The sequence below is a fragment of the Schistocerca americana genome, chromosome 3 (assembly GCF_021461395.2).
Source record: "Schistocerca americana isolate TAMUIC-IGC-003095 chromosome 3, iqSchAmer2.1, whole genome shotgun sequence".
NCBI classification, from domain to species: Eukaryota; Metazoa; Arthropoda; class Insecta; order Orthoptera; family Acrididae; genus Schistocerca; species Schistocerca americana.
In genome coordinates, this window is record NC_060121.1 from 646,107,297 (window position 1) to 646,126,936 (window position 19,640).

General features: G+C 41.1%; 1 protein-coding gene across 5 annotated transcripts in view; it reads left to right on the top strand.

Annotated features, from left to right (window-relative positions):
* The window catches only part of LOC124605465 (protein pigeon), a 498,287-nt gene that overhangs the window by 423,941 nt on the left and 54,706 nt on the right, over positions 1-19,640 (top strand). For all 5 annotated transcript variants that reach the window (XM_047137163.1, XM_047137164.1, XM_047137161.1 and 2 more), the window contains 2 exons: positions 12,134-12,348; positions 18,270-18,488. In XM_047137163.1, the coding sequence (XP_046993119.1) occupies positions 12,134-12,348; positions 18,270-18,488 (434 nt within the window). The remainder of the gene's footprint in view (positions 1-12,133; positions 12,349-18,269; positions 18,489-19,640) is intronic.

Consider the following 19,640-nt stretch of genomic DNA (forward strand, 5'->3'; position numbering starts at 1 on the left):
GAACACTAACTTCACGTAATGAAGGTTTATTCAGCACTTGAACATACAAGACTGTAGAGTGAACTGCCTCCGCCCCGTACAGTATATATACAGCTACAGAACATTCCAGTACAATGATTCTTGCCATTTGTGGATACTTCTAAAAATGTACTCAAACTGAATATAGAAATTAAAATTCTACAGTCCAGGTGAGTTTTGAACTCACGACTCTCCATGCAACAGTTTAGTATCATATCCACTACACCACGGTGCTACTCAGCTTCTTTTGTGACATTGCTCCATCCTTAAGAGAGCAGTGCCTCGGTGTTACGTCCTCCTAATCTAGGAACGAGTCATCGGTCCTGCATACTCCGGCTCCTGATGACTGATTTTTGCCCTGTTGATGATCTTCTTAGAACTTCTTTTGCCGCTATGCTCTTCATCAGCTTTCTGCTTGTTGCCTGTCGCTGGAGCTTCGAATTTACCCTGGGTTGTAGGATCCTTATAGGGCTTCATTCAAAGGATGTGGACCGTATCTCTCATCTTTTGTCGTCTTGTGTTGGGGACACAAACTTCAGCTTCATAAGTAACATCAGACAACTGTCTTATAACCTTATAAGGTCCAAAGTAGAGCCTGAGGAGCTTCTTAGAGGTACCAACCTTCCGAATAGGAGTGAAGATCCAGACGAGGTCACCAGGCTGATAGACAACAGAGCGGTGGCTCGTGTCATACCTTTGGCGATCGTTTTCTTGAGCCTGCAGCATGCAGAGTTGAGCTAACTACTGAGCTTCCTCAGCTCTGGTTAACACCTGGCCAATGTAGCCGTCGTCCATGTCATCAGGATGTAACAGAAACACAGTGTCCATCATCAGAGTTGCCTCATGCCCATGCACCAGGAAAGATGGTGTAAATCCTGCGGTATCTCGTTTAGCAGTGTTGTAGGCAAACATCATGAAAGGTAGTACCTCATCCCAGTTCCTCTGTGCAACATTGATGAACATTGAAAGCATATGCGCCAAGGTCGTATTAAGGCGTTCAGTAATCCCATTAGTTAGTGGATTGTAGGCAGTCGTCATGTGATGAGTAATGTTGCACCGATGGTTTATCTCTGTCACAAGATTCGATTAAAAACTTTCCCTTGATCCGTAATTAATGACATGGGGGAAACCGTGTTTTAATACAATGTCTTCCACAATGAATTTGGCTACCTTGGGTGCTTCGGCTGTTTTCACGGCTTTTGTAATGGCATAGCATGTCAGATAATCAGTGCAAACAATAATCCATCTATTGCCACTACCAGACGTTGGAAATCGTCTAAGGAGGTCAACCCCAAAATGCTGGAGAGGTGTTTCGGCTGGTGGAATTGGTATGAGTCGGCCAGGTGGTTTCTGAGGAACTGCCTTTCTCCTCTAGCACTCTCAACAGTGCGACACATAGTGACAGACACTCCTAAATAAACCTGGCAAGAAAAATCTCTTGTGGATTCTAGCGTATGTCTTAATAAATGCTAAACTTCCGGCCTTGGGTGTGTCATGGAATTTCTGTTGAACATCTAAGCGCACGTGTTTAGGAATCACTGCTAGCCACCTCTTTCCAAATGGATGAAAGTTTTTCTTGCAAAGTAATCCATAATTTGAGATATCTTTGTATCCTTCTTCTGCTCAGCAGAGAGATCCTGGAGTGCAGCGAGACAGTCACTATCTTCATCAAAGTCTTGATGGTCTAGCACAGGGTTTCTTGAGACACAGTCGGCATCATGGTGTTTTCTTCCACTTTTGTATACTATGGTAATGTTATACTCTTGAAGACGTAGTGCCCACCTGGTGAGTCATACTCTTAGATCCTTCAGACCTGTCAACCAACAAAGTGAATGATGGTCTGTAACAACTGTGAATGGCCTTCCATAGAGATACTGTCGAAATTTGCACATGACCCAGATCGCAGCAAGACATTCTCTTTCTGTAGTTGAGTAGTTTCTGTCAGTTTTTGTAAGTGCCCTAGAAGCATAGGCTTCTCTTTTCCATCCCTAATCTGCACCAGAACAGCACCCAATCCCATACCCACTGGCGTCTGTCTGTAGTTCTGTAGATGCTCTCTCATCATACAGACCAAGTACAGGCTCAGTCATCCGAGCTTTTCCCAGAACATGGAAAGAATCTTGTAGAGCACCACCCCAGATAAATTTAGCATCAGCTTTTAACAACTCTTGGAGTGTCCTGGCTTTGATACAAAAGTCTTTGATAAAACGAAGGTAATAAGAACATAATCCAAGAAAGCTTCTCACATCTCAAATACATTTGGGAATAAGAAATTCCGTTGTAGATCTCACATTTTCTGGGTCTGGCCGCACACCTTCGTTTGACACAAGGTGTCGAAGTATTTTGATTTCTTTTGCTCCAAAGAGACACTTTCTTGGATTAAGTTTCAGTCCGCCTTGTTGGAGACACTTAAGAACAGCCCTCAGTCTTTTTATATGTTCATCAAATGTCTCTGAGAACACTATAGTGTCATCTAAATAACAAAGACACATTGTCCACTTCAGGTGCCTTAGAAGATTATCCATCATCTGTTCAAAAGTTGCTGGTGCATTACACAAATCAAACAGCATTACCTTAAACTCATACAGGCCCTCAGGGGTGATGAATGCAGTTTTCTCATGATCCGCCTCATCTACTTCGATTTGCCACTATCCCAAGTACATGTCCATGGTTGAGAAAAACTCAGCCCCATTCAGACAATCTAGTGTATTGTCAGTTTGTGGAAGAGGGTAAATGTCCTTTTTAGTTATCTTATTAAGCTTCCTATAACCAACACAAAAGCACCAACTGCCTTCCTTCTTCCTGACGAGGACCACTGGTGACGACCATGGGCTCTGCGAAGGCTGAATGATGTCATTCTTCATCATTCTCTACCTCATCGCGAATTATTCAACATTCCGTTTCTGACACACAGTATGCTCTCTGGCTTATTGGTTGATGGTCTCCAGTGCTAATCCGGTGCTTCACTGTTGATTTGTCTAATTTGCTCTTCACCCTGTGGATTGCAGCATTCAGAGAACTCTTGAAGAATGCTAAGTAGCTTCTTCTGTTGTTTCTTAGTGAGATCTGGTGATAGTCGAGCTAGAAGATCTTGTCTCGTAGTGATACCGCTAATTTTGCCCCCAGACTTGGCTTGGGAGATTTCTGTGACGCTCAGCGCTGTTCTTCAATTAATGGCTCAGCATTTGCTATGCACATGCGTCTTGGAAGGATCAACAGTTCTCAGTGATAGTTAACTATCCACACTTCACTGAGTCCGTTCTTAAATGAGATGACTGAGGCTGGGATGACTAAGTCATTCTTCAGTGGTATGCTTCTCTTACATTCCACACAAAATCCATGGGTCGATGCATGGCTTGACATGTGACAGCTACCTTTCTAGTGCTGACTGCAAGAATGATCACTTAATCCACCACACAGTCTCCACACACACGGATGCACATCTTCCTGTCCATAGTATCTCATCTCATCTAGCATAATCTTTGAGCGACCACAATCTGTAACCGCTTGAGAAGCTTTCAAAAAGTCCCATGCAGAATGATGTCATGACTACACTCTTGTAAGACAATGAATTCTGAGGTTTGTGTATGGCCACTTATACCCACACCAATGGTACATCTCCCTGTGGATGTTACATATTTCCCATTAGCCACCTTCAGCAGAGATGTTTTGTTGTCTATGAATACAGTTTTCTGCAACTGCCAACGGTACTTCTCCAAAATGACTTAATATGGTGCTCCAGAGTCCACAAGAGCTTGGGCTGGTTGGCCATCCATGAGGATATCGATGTAGTTTCCTATTCTTTTTGTAGTGATCGACGGCGGAGGATTTTTCTCTTCGGCAGCTTCACCTCCAAGGAAAGTTGCACCCTTTAGTTTTCCAGGTTGCAGCAGCTATGTGATCAGCTGGAACTTCTAAACGGCGATGGAGGCCTTGATCAGCATGTTGGGGAGCGTCCTCTCCAGTGGCTAGGTTGTGGCGATGGCGACCTACGTCGTCCTGTAGCCACATCTTCTTGTTCATCTTTGTCAGCCTGGAGTTGGTGTCAGCTAAGATCGGTCTGCTGTCTTCTGGCGTGGACATCATCAAATATCTGCTGCCTTTCCTGACAGTAGCGCACCACATGTCCCGGTTGTCCACAGTGAGAACATATTGGTTGGTTATTGGTTATCCGGGTCCTCCAGACGTCACTCTTCCTCATGCGGCATTGTAGGAACGTAACTCCACCTGGGTCTTGCCGACTTTTTCACTGTTTTAAAGGGACGAGAGACTGGGTTCAATGTCTTTTCCACTTCCTCCCTTATGGCCTCTTGAAGTGTCTCGGTTTTTTGCTCACTGTACAATCCAAGTGCCATCTGAACTTCCTCTCTCACTATCTGATGAAGAACACTTGTGAAATCAGTTGCTTCCTCCATCACAGACATCGATACGATGTTTGAAAGCCATTCAAACTTCTTGTGTGTAATTCTTTTTTGATTCATTGTCTCGATATATTGGCACCATTTTATGAAGTCGTCTGCTGTCGAAACCTCTTTCATGAGTAGGGCTTGATACATGTCCTCAGCAACACCCTTCATGAGAGGTGCAACCTTATCTTCCTCCTTCATTCTAGGATCCACTATTTTACACAGCTCCAAGACATCTTGAAGGTAGGATGCTGAGTTTCTCCTGGATGCTGTGCCCTGCACTTTAATTTATCTTCAGCGTTGCACTTCTGTCGTTGTGTGTTGCCAAAATGCTTGGGCAGTTTTGCCTGGAATACTTCCCAGCTTGTGAACTTCTCCTCATTGTTCTCATACTGTAGCTTGGCAGTGCCCTCCAAGTACAAAAATATGTTAGCCAAACACACGGTGTCATCCCATTTATTAAATTTGGCTATATGCTCATATACCTTCAGCCACTTGTTTGGATCTTGGCAATCATCACCAGAGAACTCGGAAGGATGTCTCGTGTGGTGGCACGCCATTGCTGTCATCGTATCGTCCTCTTCTTCTGTTTCCGGTAGATTGTGATCTGTTGAATATGGCTTGAACTCAGGTTTCTCTCCACATAAACGGCAACTCTGTCATGGCCTGATGGGAGCCACTGTATCGTCGATAATGTACAATATCACAAATTCCAATACCCAGCGTCTCCACCAGAATAATGTCACGTAGAAGAAGGTGTAATTAGATGAATGACGAACACTAATTTCACTTAATGAAGGTTTATTCAGCACTTGCACATACAAGAGCGCGTAGCGAACTGCCTCCGGCCCGAACATATACAGTACATACCCGGCTGCAGAACATTGCAGTACAGTGATTTTTGTCATTTTTTGATACTTCTAGAATGTACTCGAACTGAATGAGAAATTAAAATTTTACAGTCCAGGTGAGTTTTGAACTCACAATCCCCAATGCAACAGTTTAGTATCATATCCATTACACCACGGTGCTACTTAGCTTCTTCTGTGACAATATTTCAATACATTACTAGAAATATTATCAACCCCTGCAGAGTTCTTACTTTTTAGAGAAATAATGATTTTTTGAATTTCATCTATAGTGACAGGATTAAGGTGCATTTCTGAAATTGTGTTTGAATATACAGCTTGACAAAGAGTTACAGCTTCATCAACATTGGGCTTGCAACCAATCTGTTGAGTTACTGACAGGAAGTGTGTATTACAAATCTCAGCCACACTTTTGGGTTTATCTACTAGGGTACCTTCATATCTTATTTTATTTACATCTTCTTTGCTTGTTGTATCTCTTCCTGTTTCTTTTTTTTACAATGCTCCAAATTGTTTTTATTTTATTATTAGAATTATCTATTTTCTTCTCATAATAAAGGGCTTTCGATTTCTGAATTAGTTTCTTTAAAATTTTAGAGTATAATTTATAGTATTTCCATTTTTCTACATATGCAGATAATCTTATTGCAGCATAAGTTTCCCTTTTGGTTTTACATGACTGTTTTATACCATTTGTAATCCAAGGCTTACTTACAGAATTGGGAGCACTGTTTCTGACCCATTTCTTTGGAAATATTTCTTCAAAAAGAGCATAGAATTCATTTAAAAAACATTTAAATTAAGTTACAACATTATCAAGGCTACATGCTAAAGACAAATCCATTTGCTGCAACCGTTTCTTTTGCCTCTTCGTTCATTACTCTTATGAATTTCCATTGAGGAAATTGTTTTTTTGAACAGATTAACATCATAAAGAGTGAGAATTTGTCCATCATGATCTGATAGCACACTTATAACCTGCCTGACAGTATAATTCCGATGTCTACTTACATCTAAAAAAATGTTATCTATCATAGTTTGGGACTCAGATGTACTTCTTGTTGGGAAGTTTCCTGTTGCTTTACAAAGATGGAACTTGCATTTTGGACACTGCGTGTGCATTATAGCTTTTCACTCATGACTTTTACATCTGGATGCTGATTTACACTAATGCATGGCAATGGTCTATAGTATCATATCCAGTATCCTCTACCATTTTCAGTTCATTTTTATGCTTTGTAGGCACATGTAATGGGGTAGCTTCATTTGAAGGTCTGCCTCTCTTCTTCATAGTCCAATTTCATGTCATAATCTGTGATTCTACAGTAGACTGACAAAAATGATGTAGATTCAAAGTTTTCTTTCCAGGAAGCCCAAGACAGTTTGCTCAAGCACATACTCCAGCCATGAATTGGTTAATGTTACAGCCATATCAATGGCCAGAGCATTGTGTCTGCTTTCATATTTTAATAAATGTTCCATGAACTGAAATAAAAGTGTCATAGCTGTCAATACCATCCATGGTAATGTTATACAGTTTCACAACTTCAAGTCTCAGAACATCAAGGTAAAATATTTCCCTCTTATCCCAACAACTACAGCCTTGTTTGATTCCGGTGCCTTTGAAGTTTGAGCTCAAAGTGACTGAGCTGTTGTCAAACCACTTTGTGAGGATTACAGAACCATCATTGCTGGTAAGCTCTTGAATAAATCACCGTAGTTCATTTTGCCTTCTGGCTGGATCAGTATATCAAAATCAGTCTAAATCTTCTTCCTTGAGATAATCCAGTTTCTGGTAAAATTCATCATTGCTGTCAGCCACTGAAGAAAAATCATCATCATATTCAAGTTCTTCAGTATCAGATACATCACTATTTTCGAGAAGTTCTAAAGTCTCTTCCATGCTGAGTTTTTTCTTTATAATTCCTGATCATTATTGAAAACATTTCAACTAATTACTAACAACAAACTATTGTAAAAAAAGTACAAACACTTAGAACTGGCACACAAACAAAATGTGAATTTTTGTAGTAAACCAAAGATAAGGACTAATGATTTTTTGAAACTTTTCCATGGCATCTGCAATTCTGCTGACTTATAGTTGTAACTAGTTTTGAAATTATGGAAACCTCTTTCAACAAGAAATACATATCAGAACATTACTGAACTTTTACTGAGCTCTTAGCCACAAACTTTTTCACGGCCGACACTTTGTGCGTGTATGGAAGTTCAAACATAGGTCAACAGATGGCACTGGCATGCTTACTAGTAGAAGAGAATGTCCAGTACAAAGTACACTATGTCGGTTGCAAAGCCTTTAGAATGCATATATTGGCTGAAAATGAAATAAGCATATTCAATATATGCTCTACATCAAATATGTCTAGATCTGCATGATTAAGATTAAACATTTTGAAAATGAGTTTAGCTTCATTCCATTGTGTGCTAGGAACATCATGGTAAGTCTAGAAGCAGCTAATTCAAAACACCCCATAGGTTTTATAATTTCAACTAAAATAATATGACAACTGGTTTAATTTGGTCCAAATTTTGATTGCAGTACAGCACCAATTCTGCCCGACATGGATTTGACCAGTTCTTGGTAGGTTTCCAGAGGTGTGTGACACCAGATGTCTATGCACAGATCACACAACTCACATAAATTGCTGGCTGGTAGTTTGCGAGTGCAAAGGGTGCACTCAATCATGCTCTTCAAGCCATTGTAGCATCATTCTGGCCTTGTGGCATGGACAGTTACCCTGGTGGAACATGCCACTGCTACTGGGGAAGACATCCAGCATAAATGGATGCAGGTGGTCCGAAATAATGTTCATATAGTTCACAGCCATTATAATTCTTCAATTGCTACCACAAGTCGCATGGAAGCCCATGTGAATGTCACCTTTAGCATAATACTGCCTCCACTGGCCAGCATCTGTGGTGCAGTGTATGTTTTGAGCAGCCAGTGTATCCAAACACAACCACCAACTTGAAGTAACAACAAACATGATTCACCCAATCAAGCGACACGTTTCCATTAATCCAATGTTGAATGTTAATGATCCAATGTTCACTGCGGTCATAACTGATGTTGAATCAACATGACAACATGCACCGTATTTACTCAAATCTAAGCCACACTTTTTTTGTGGTTTTTGTAACCCAAAAACCCACCTGCAGCTTAAAATCAAGTGCAAAGTAAGCTGAAGTTCTGAAAAACGTTGGTAGGTGCCACCACAACTAACTTCTGCCATCGAATATATGTAGCACTACACAGGCATGCTTTGCAGGCACAAAGATAAATACTGGCGCCAAACCCTCTGTGTCAGTAAATAATTTTTTTTAAAAAAAAGGTAGAACACGAGGTTTTTTCTCCGCCCTGAGTTTTGACCACTGCATTTTCATACATTATCCAATGAAGTAAATAGAAATTCCATATTGTTCATCTTCGAATGTAGCAGCCATTCAAATATTTGTAGAAACAAAAATAAATTTCTCTAGACAAAAATACCAACAATGCACAAGGCTTTAAGATTGTTGCACGAGTTCATACACTGGGGCTCATTAAGATTTCACGTAGCAGCACCTATTGCTTCGTGGAATTTTGTGAAGTGCTTGTTGGTGTTAATGAACCATAATGAAGCGCTTTCATTATAGTGCCAAATTCAAGGGGGGAGTTATTTCTTCTGCGGAACAAAGTGCTAATCGTGCTGCAGGTCTGCGATACGGGACTGATGAGAGCAATGTCAGGCAATGGCGACTGCAGAGAGACAAATTATTTGAATGTTCAAGTAGCAGAAAAGCATTTAGTGGCCCAAAGTGTGGCCGCTATCATGCACTAGAAGTGATTTTAAATGAATTTGTTAAGGAACAGTGTCAGACATTCCTGCCTGTGAATGCCAAAATTTTAAAAATTAAGGCACCTGAAATTGCTAGAGAGCAAAAAATTGAAAATTTTAAGGCTAGTCGCAGCTGGATTGATCTGTTTATGAAGCGCTGGGGTTTTTCACTTCGGAGGCATACTTCAGTTGCACAGAAGCTGCCCAAAAATTATGAAGAAAGCATTGTGAATTTCAGTGCTTCATAATTAGGCGATGCACAGAAAAGCAATACCTTCTTGGTCAGATAGGAATTGCTGACCAGACTCCCGTATATTTTGAAATGCCGTCAAATTATATGGTTGATGGCAAAGGAAAGAAAGACAAAAGTGTTCTTACATCAGGGGGTGAAGAACAGCGGATGTCCATCATGGTTGCTTGCGCAGCAGATGGAAATAAATTACCCCCATTTATAGTTTTCAAGAGAAAGACTTTACTGAAATTGGAAGTGTTTCCAAAAACTGTAATTGTACGAGCAAATAAAACTGGGTGGTTTTCGGAGGACATGGTGCTGGAATGGATTGGGCATGTGTGGTATCGTCGTCCTGGTGCAATGCTTGGTTAACGCAGTCTGTTGGTTTTAGATGCATATGCAGGCCATATAACAACTGCAGTAAAAGGAAAATTAGAGGAAAGCAAAATGGACATGAGAATAATTCCAGGTGGGATGACGTCAATTCTGCAACCACTTGACATCTGTTTGAATAAACCATTTAAGGACGAGCTTAAACCCATGTACACAGACTGGCTTTTGAAAAGCGACAGACAACTGACACCAACAAGACGTGTAAAACACGCAAGTTTGTCACAAGTGTGCCAATGGATTTACGATGCATGGAAGTGTGTTCCAAATCAGACTGTGCAACAAGCATTTAAAAAAGTTTGATATCCAATGCACTAGATGGTATGGAGGACAATGCTCTGTATCAAGAAATGAGCAACAAAGAATTGAGTGATAGTGATTCAGAATCATGACTGATATTTTAAACATTTCATTTAACTTGACTTTAGGTTCTGCCTTACAGCAGGTCTTGTCTTGGGGGAAGTCTCGTCAGAGAGGTCCACCGCATGAGCGTCTAGGGAAGTGATTCCAGTGGTGGTTTCACGTTGTCTTCCACCGATGATGATGAAAAGATAATGAGGACAACACAACACCCAGTCCCTGAGCGAGAAAATCTCCGACCCAGACAGGAATCGAATCCGGGCCCCTTGGTGTGACAGACTGCCACACTGACCACTCAGCTATCGGGGCGGACATTTTGTATACGATGTATTACAAACCTAATAAAATTTTGTTTTAAATTTCAGTGTTTAATTTCTAAATTATTTTATAAGTGTTGCTACTCTGCATTGCATAGGATACAAAAGCGTGGAGAGCTGCATCAAACAAGTCTACAGACTGAAGACAACAACAACGCACTCTGCATTTGAAGTCCTCACTCAAAATCTACTACAAAAATCTGACTGGCAGGACTGTTTGGGATATATGTCAATATGGCCAACTCTAAGTTTTGTATTTTTTCCTACCTGTGACAAGAGATGGTTGCTAATAGGAACTTTTATGAACTGTGAATATCATGCTGTATTCTCTTCAGCATAAGAATAATAAATAATATGAATGTAAACATTATGCCATGTATTCTTTCATGTTTGCTGCTATCTCATTTAAATCCTGTCTGCCTAGTAAACTGTGAAACTAGAGTGAGACAACAGCAAACACAGAAGAATATACATATGTCACATTTATATTCATATTATTCTTATGCTGAGTAGTGATACAGTCAGAAATGAAGCATGGCAACTGAATAGATTTTTAAATCTAAGATGACTCTTAATTCCTGTGCAGAATGTAATGTACTAAAGAAGCGTCTCCAAAGATTTTCAAACGAAGAAAAATTATCACTAAACTTGTTGATAATTATCAAAGAAAGCAGCAGTGTAAGTAACAACAACTAGCAGTCTCTTGCCATTGTTTCACTAATGAGACAGTTCCTCTTTTTTTTTATAGTGAGTGGCGGTAGCACGCACAAAAGCAAGCCATGCCGCGAGCGGCGACAGGTCGTAAACACTCATTATCAGAATGCAACAAACAAAACGTGACACAGTACAATAATGCATTTTCAGCTTAGAGTGGCGTAAACACTTATAACAAAGTGAACAGCACTTATCAGATGAAAGCAAAATAAGCATTGATTCAAACTATACAAATCATGTGAAAAAGGAAGGGTACCCGTATAAATACGGACGAAGCGCTTGATACATAGCAATGGCTACCTGGTAAAGCTTAACTGCTAAATTTATGACTCGAACCAAACTACTGTAGCTGTATCTTCATCCATTCGACCTAAATTGTGTCTCATGTTACAATGGACCAACTTTGTTTCTATTTGGAGGTGCGATCTAAAACTTTTCTCTCCCTTTGAATTTCAAGTCTTGAATTTCAGGTGCAGCTTAGATTCGGGAAATTTTTTTTTCCTTGATTTCTAGTCTCATTTTGCAGGTGCGGCTTAGATTTGAGTAAATACGGTAGGAGTCATCTGCTATGGAGTCTCAGCAAAAAAATTCCTGGGGGTTCAGACTGTGTCAAAAACTGTGTTTAATCTGTTAAATATTGTTTCAATATTAACACTAGATGATCAGTACACACAAAGATAATTAAATTTCTTTGTAAATGCCAGTAATATCTCTTAGTTCAATACCAGATGTTACAAAATGTTTATGATTACTAACTGTGATGTCAAACTGTATTTCCTGGTGAGTATAGTCGCTGTGTCTTTCATTATTCTTGTTTATAATTTTTATATTTTTGACATGTTGAAAAATGAATGATGCTTATCCTGTCTTGCATTTTGGATTTAACACATTGAATTGCTTACCCTTAATATTTTTGTTGCTTTTGTTTTCCAAATACAAGTTTTGTATTGTCTACAGAATTGTGCTGATGTTAGTTAAAATTTTTCAGAGACCAGCTAGATGAAGACCGGCGCAATGTAATGTTTGTCCTCTTGGAGCGTTATTACTATGCCATAGAATCATTAGCTTTTCCTCTGCCTCAAGGATTTACCTCCTTTTTTACGTATCTTGGATACAGGACGTTGTCTTTCTCTATGTTTTTGCAATACCTTCAGCGCAGCGTTTTTGAACTGCAGATTGATGTCATGAAGGCTATTATGGCAGGTAATTGTAACTTCCTTGAGTGTAGCAAATTAAATAATATCTAATTAAGTTAAAAATGTGTAAAATTTTGAGAATCAATTTCTGACTGTCATGTAAAATGTCTGAGTGTCTGCTCTATTTCATATCTGTTCCATTTCATAGGAAATGAAATAATGTTGTGAGCTCGAGAACATACTTTGAACGTATGGCCAATGTTGTAGGAGTACAATATAAGTACACAGCTATAACTGTGTACTTAAGAGAAGAAAAAAGAGAAGTTAAGCTACCATCCCAGGGCTAAAAGCAATGAGAAACCACAGTCGCTAATTTTCCCATGGACAACAGCTCTACTGTATGGTTAAATGGTGATGGCATCCTCTTTGGTAACATATTCTGGAGTAAAATAATCCCCCATTAAGATCTTCACACAGAGATTACTCAGGAGGATGTCATCACCAAGAAAACAAAACTGGCATACAGTAGGGTGGAGCTTGGGATGTCAAATCCCTTAATCAGATTAGTAGGTTATAAAATTTAGAAAGGAAGATGGGTAGTTTGAAGTTAGAAATAGTGGGAACTAGTGAAGTACAGTCAGGACTTCTGGTCAGTTGAGTACAGGGTAATAAACACATTATCAAATAGGTATAATGCAGGAGAAGGCCTAATGGTGAATAAGACAATAGGAGCGTGAGTAAGCTTCTATGAACAGCATAGTGAATGCATTAGCACAGCCAAGACAGACATGAACTAAACACTCATCACAGTTGTATCCTTAGATGCCGACTACCACTGCACCTGATAATTTATTTGCCACTGACACTTAGTTTAAGAATCATGAAAGAATGCTGTATATGTGGAAGAGACTGGAAGATACTGGAAGGTTTTTTATTGATTATATAATGGTGAAACAGAGATTTCAAAACCAGATTTCAAACCATAAGTCCTTCTCAGAGGCAGATGTGAATATTGACCATAATTGGTTGGTTGTGAACTGTAGATTAAAACTGAAGAAACTGCAAAAAGGTGGGTAATGAAGGAGATGGGACCTAAATAAGTTGGAAGAACCAGAAATTTTTGAGAATTTCAAATGAGCAATGATTGAAACAGGAGATAGTTTACAGAAATAGAAGAGGAAATAAATGAAGTTGAAATGGGAGGTATGATACTGTGAGAAGAATTTTACAGAGCAGTAAAAGATCTTAATTGAAACAAGCCCCTTGGAGTAGATGACATTGCCTCAGAATTACTGATATCCTTGGGAGAGCCAGCCATGACAAAATTATTCCACCTTCTGTCCAAGATATATGAGACACATGAAATACCCTCAGATTTCAACAAGAACATAACAATTCCAATTCCATAGGAAGTAGATGCTGTCAAGTGTGAATGTTACTGAACTCTCATTTTAATGTGCTATGGTTGCAAAATACCAACACCAATTATTTACAGAAGAATGGCTAAACTGGTAGAAGCTGATCTGGAGCTTGATAAGTTTTGGGTTCTGGAGTAATGTAGGAACATACGACGCAGTGCTGACCATACTACTACTCTTAGAACATTGGTAAAGGAAAGGAAGAAAGGTTGAACAGAATGGACAGTATCTTGAAAGGAGTATACAAAATGAACATCAACAAAAGCAAAACAAGGATAATGGAATATAGACGAATTAAATCAGGTGCTGTTGAGGGAATTAGATTAGGAAATGAGACTCTGAAAGCAGTGGACGAGTATTGATGTTTGGACAACAATATAACCAATGATGACAAAAGTAGAGAGGATATAAAATGTATACAGGAAATAGTTAGAAAAGTGTTTACGAAGAACAGAAATTTCTTACCATTGGATTTAAATTTAAGTGTTGGGATGCCTTTTCTGAAAGTATTTATCTGCGGTGTAGCCTTGTAGGGAAGTGAAATGTGGATGATAAACAGTTTAGACAGGAAGAGAACAGAAAATTTTAAAATGTAGTGCAACAGAAGAATGCTAGAAATTAGATGGGTAGATCATGCAATTCTATGATACTGAAACATAGACCATGAGGAATTTGAAGAGGAAGAAATTGGAACCATTTAGAATGAGATGTTACTGAAAAAGATACAAGTTTAGTGTACTGGCAAGTTACAAAATAATGTGTGACTGTACTGGAATGACAGGTTGGCAGGGAAAATTTTAAGGCCAGGAAAGTAGTATAATTTGCGAACCATATTGTATATGATTGTCACAGATGACAGACATGCACACACGCTCACACAAAAGCAACTCACACATGACTGCAGTCTCTGACAACTGAAGCCACACTGTGAGCAGCATCCCCAGTGCATGACGCGATTGGCACTGGGTGGGGGTAAGGAGGAGGCTGGGGCAGGAAGTAGGGGGGGGGGGGGGGGAGGGATAGTAAGGTAGAGATGGGAGACAATGAAGTGCTGCTGGTGAACATGCAGGAATGAGGTGGAAAGTGGGTAGGGTAACTATGTGCAGTCTGGAGGCTAGGCACAGGGCAGGGGAGAGGTGGGGGTGGGGGTGGTGGAAAAGGAGAGAAGGAAAAAAACTGTGAGCAATGGTGGAATGAGGGCTGTGTAGCACTGGAATCGGAACAGGGAATGGGCTGGGTAGGTGAGGCCAATGACAACTGAAGGTTGAGGCCAGGAGGATTATGGAAACATAGGATATATTGCAGGGAAAGCTCCCAGCTGCACAATTCAGAAAAGCTGATTTTGGTGGGAAGGATCCATATGGCACAGGCTGTGAAGCAGTCATTGAAATGAAGGATGTCATGTTGAACAGCATGATCAGCAACAGGGTGGTCCACTTGTTTCTTGGCCACAGTTTCATTCATGCTGACAGGCAGCTTGTTGGTTGTCATGCCAACATAGAATGCAGCACAGTGGTTGCAGCTTAGCTTGTAGATCACATGATTGGTTTCACAGGTAGCCCCCAAATCACCCCGTGTCAACTTTCCAGAACTTCTTAACCTTGGATTTGCCTCACCATTGTTCCCCAAATCCTTCAACATGCAAACTAACCTTACATCTGCAGCCCACCATCTAAAAACTGATCCCAACCTATCTGCAGACAAAGGCTCCACCACTGTTGTTTTGAACCGCGAGGATTATCTGGCAGAATGACCTCTGCCAGCTGTCAGATACATCCACCTACAGATCTTTCCACAGTGACCCCATTCCAGAAATCCAGCACGATCTCCAGTGACTCCCCAAATCCTTAGGCCCATCCCAGAACCTCTCCTTGGAGTCCATCTCTCTACTCCCCCTTACCACTTCCTGCACTCCTACCTTCTCCATGATTCCTAAAGACCCTAAATCCAACTACCCAGGATACCTCATTGTGGCCAGTTACTGTGCCCCAACTAAGAAAATCTCTGCTCTCATAGACCAACACCTTCAACCTATTACCCAGAACCTACTCTCCTACACAAAAGATACCAAGCATTTCCTCTACTGACTCTCCACAATTCCTGTCCCTTTGCCACACAGTGCCTTGCTTGTCACTATTGATGCCACCTCCCTTTACATGAACATCCCTAATGCCCATAGCCTTATCGCTATTGAACACTACCTTTCCCAACACCCGACGGATTCCAAACCAGCAGCCTCCTTCCTAATCGCCATAACCAACTGAATCCTCACCCACAATTCCTTCTCCTTTGAAGGCATTTCCTACAAACAAATCCAGGGTACACCTATGGACAGCCATATGGCACCATCCTATGCCAACCTGTTACGGGCCATCTAGAGGAATCCCTCCTAAACACCAAGAAACCTAAACCCCTTACCTTGTCCAGATTCATTAACAACAGCGTTGTGACCTGGATCGAGGGTGGGGGCACTCTATCCACATTCCTCCAGAACCATAACAGCTTCTCTGCCATTTGCTTCACCTGGTCCTACTCAACCCAACAAGCCACCTTCCTAGATGTTGACCTCCACCTCAAAAATGGCTACATCAGTACCTCTGTCCATATCAAACCTACCAGCCGTTCCATACCAAGAAGTTCCTTCCATACAGCTTAGCCACCTGTGGCCGCCGCATCTGCAGTGACAAGCGGTCCTTTTCAAAATATACCAAGGGTCTCACAGAAGCTTTCTCAGACCACAATTATCTCCCAAATTTGTACATAAACAAATCTCTTGTGCCTTATCTTTCCAGTCTCTCACTACCTCCCAAAGTGTCATCATATGGCCACTAGGAGCATTCCCCTTGTAACTCAGTACCACCCAGGACTGTAGCAACTGAATTACATTCTCCGTCAGGGTTTCAACTACCTCTCATCATGCCCTGAAATGAGAAATGTCCTGCCCACTATACTATCTTCCCACCCCTCCCACTGCGGTATTCCACTGTCCACTGAACTTGCGTAATATATTCATCCATCCTTACACAACCCCTGCTCCCAACCCCTTACCTCATGGCTCGTACCCTGTAACACACCTAGATGCAAGACATGTCCCATACATCATCCCACCACCACCTACTTCAGCCTGGTCACAAACATCACCTTTCCTGTCAAAGGCAGGGCTACCTGTGAAACCAGTCATGTGATCTACAAGTAAGCTGCAATCACTGTGCTGCATTCTATGTGGGCTTGACAAACAACAAGCTGTCTGTCCACATGAATGGCTGCTGACAAACTGTGGCCAAGAAACAAATGGACCACCCTGTTGTTGAGCACACTGCCCAACACGACATCCTTCATTTCAATGGCTGCTTCACAGCCTGCGTCATATGGATCCTCACCACCAACATCAGCATTTCTGAATTGCACAGTTGGGAACTTTCCCTGCAATATACCCTACATTCCCATAACCTTCCTGGCCTCAACCTTCATTCGTCTTTGTCCTCATCCATTCCAGCAGTACTCAGCCCTCATTCCACCATTGCAGACAGTCTTTTTACTTCTCTCCATTTCCGTTACTTCCCACCCCGACCTCTTTCGTGCCCTCCATCTAACCAACTGCACATAGCTGCCTTACCCTCTCTCCATCTCATCCCTGCATGCTCACCTGCAACACTTCACTGTCCCCCACACCCACCCTACTATCCCTACCCCTCCCCGCCCCAGCCTCCTCCTTACCCTCACCCAGTCGCCACTCCCATCATGCATGGGTGCTGCTGCTTACAGTGTGGCTTCAGCTGCCAGAGACTGCAGTCATGAGTGTGTGAGTTGCTTTTGTGTGTGTGTGTGTGTGTGTGTGTGTGTGTGTGTGAGAGAGAGAGAGAGAGAGAGAGAGAGAGAGAGAGAGAGAGAGAGAGAGGGGGGGGGGGCTATTTTTGATGAAGGCCTTGCTGATCGAAAGCTTATTTGTAACAGTCTTTTGTTTGTGCCTATATTTGACTCAGCATCTCCACTATATGGTGAGTTGCAACTTTTGTTTTCATAAAATTGTTACATTTCATCCTGGATTTTCCATTGTTTGATATTCTGTATGATGTTAAATGTAATTATTGGTACATGTTGTAAGAAATCTCATACCACAAAGTAAAGAAAAATAATCTTTTAGTTTCATAAGGAAATAATAAACATTTCTTCCTGGCAGTTGAAAACTGTAGTGGTTATGAATGGTCATTTTTGAAGTACCACATTTATTGTAAAATCTGTACAGTACAGTGTTCTCTAACATTGAGGTCTCACTATCATGTTGAAATTAAAAATTGTAAAAGCATAACTTGTTTATAAATGTGAGGAAAGCACCATAGGGGTTCACATACCCACTTCTCTTGAACTACCTCAAGTTGGATGATAAAGAAGAGGAAAAGAAATTTGCTAAAGCATATTTCCATTGTTTCTTATCTGCCAAGAGTTATGTTTGAGTATGTCTACTGAACAGGGACACAAGCACTAATGTTTATTATAAAAAAAATTGTATGTATTAGTATTTCAATTGTTAATTCAGCTTGCTAATACTCGACCATTTTAACCAATGAAGACACAGATGATTCCAAGGAAGGTGTGAAAAGGAAGTTGCGACTGCTGCTTTTTCTGCCAAGATCTAGAGCAAAGCGTTTGTTGAATCAGTGGACACATCCAGCAAGCTTAATGTTGCGGGCTCGAGAACATGCTTTAAACATATTGTCTGGTGTTGAAGGAGCACAAGCTCGAGGTCATCCTTCACAGAGGACAAAGAACATTCAGTTGGGTTCAAAAGGTATGTTACAAAAATTCTTTAGAAGAAATAGTTTAACATCTCTTCTACACGGAAGAGGCAAAGGAACTGGTAAGTCTGCCTAATATTGTGTAGGGCCCCCACAAGCATGCAGAAGTGCTACAACATGACTTGGCATGGACTCGACTAATATCTGAACCAGTGCTGGAGTGAATTGGTACCTTGAATCCTTCAGGGCGAACCATAAATCCGTAAGAGTAGATGGGGGTGGAGATGTCTTCTGAACAGTGCATTGCAAGGCATCCCAGATATGTTCAATAATGTTCATGTCTGGGGAGTCTGGTGGGCAGCGGAAGTGTTTAAACTAAGAAAAATGTTCCTGGAGCCACTCTATAGTAGTTCTGAATGTATGGGGTGTTGCACTGTCCTTCTGGAATTGCCCAAGTCCATCAGAATGCACAGTGGACATGAATGGACGCAGATGATCAGACAGGATGCTTATGTATGTGTCACCTGTCATAGTTGTATCTAGACTTATAAGGGGTTCCATATCACTTCAACTTCACACACCCCACCAGCCTGAACAGTCCCCTGCTGACATGCAGGGCTCACAAATTCATGAGGTAGTCTCCATACCCATACACATCCATCTGCTTGATACAATTTGAAACAAGACTCGTCTGGCCAGGCAACATGTTTCCAGTCATCAACAGTCAAATGTCAGTGTTGACAGGCCCAGGCAAGGCATAAAGATTTGTATCATGCAGTCATCAAGGGTACATGATTGGCTTTTGGCTCCAAAAGCCCATATTGATTATGTTTTGTTGAATGGTTCACATGCTGGCACTTGTTGATGGCCCAGCATTGAAATCTGCAGCACTTCTGTCATGTTGAACGATTCTCTTCAGTCATCATTGGTCCCGTTCTTGCAGGATCTTTTTCCGGCCACAGTGATGTCAGAGATTCGATGTTTTACCACATTCTTGATATTCACGTTGAAATGTTCATATGGGAAAATCCCCATTTCATCGCTACCTCGAAGATGCTGTGTCCCATCGGTCAAGCACTGACTATAACACCAAGTTCAAACTCACATAAATCTTGATAATTTGCCATTGTAGCAGCAGTAACCACTCTAACAACGTGGGCCAGACTCTTGTTGTCTTGTATAGGCATTGCTGATGCAGTGCCGTA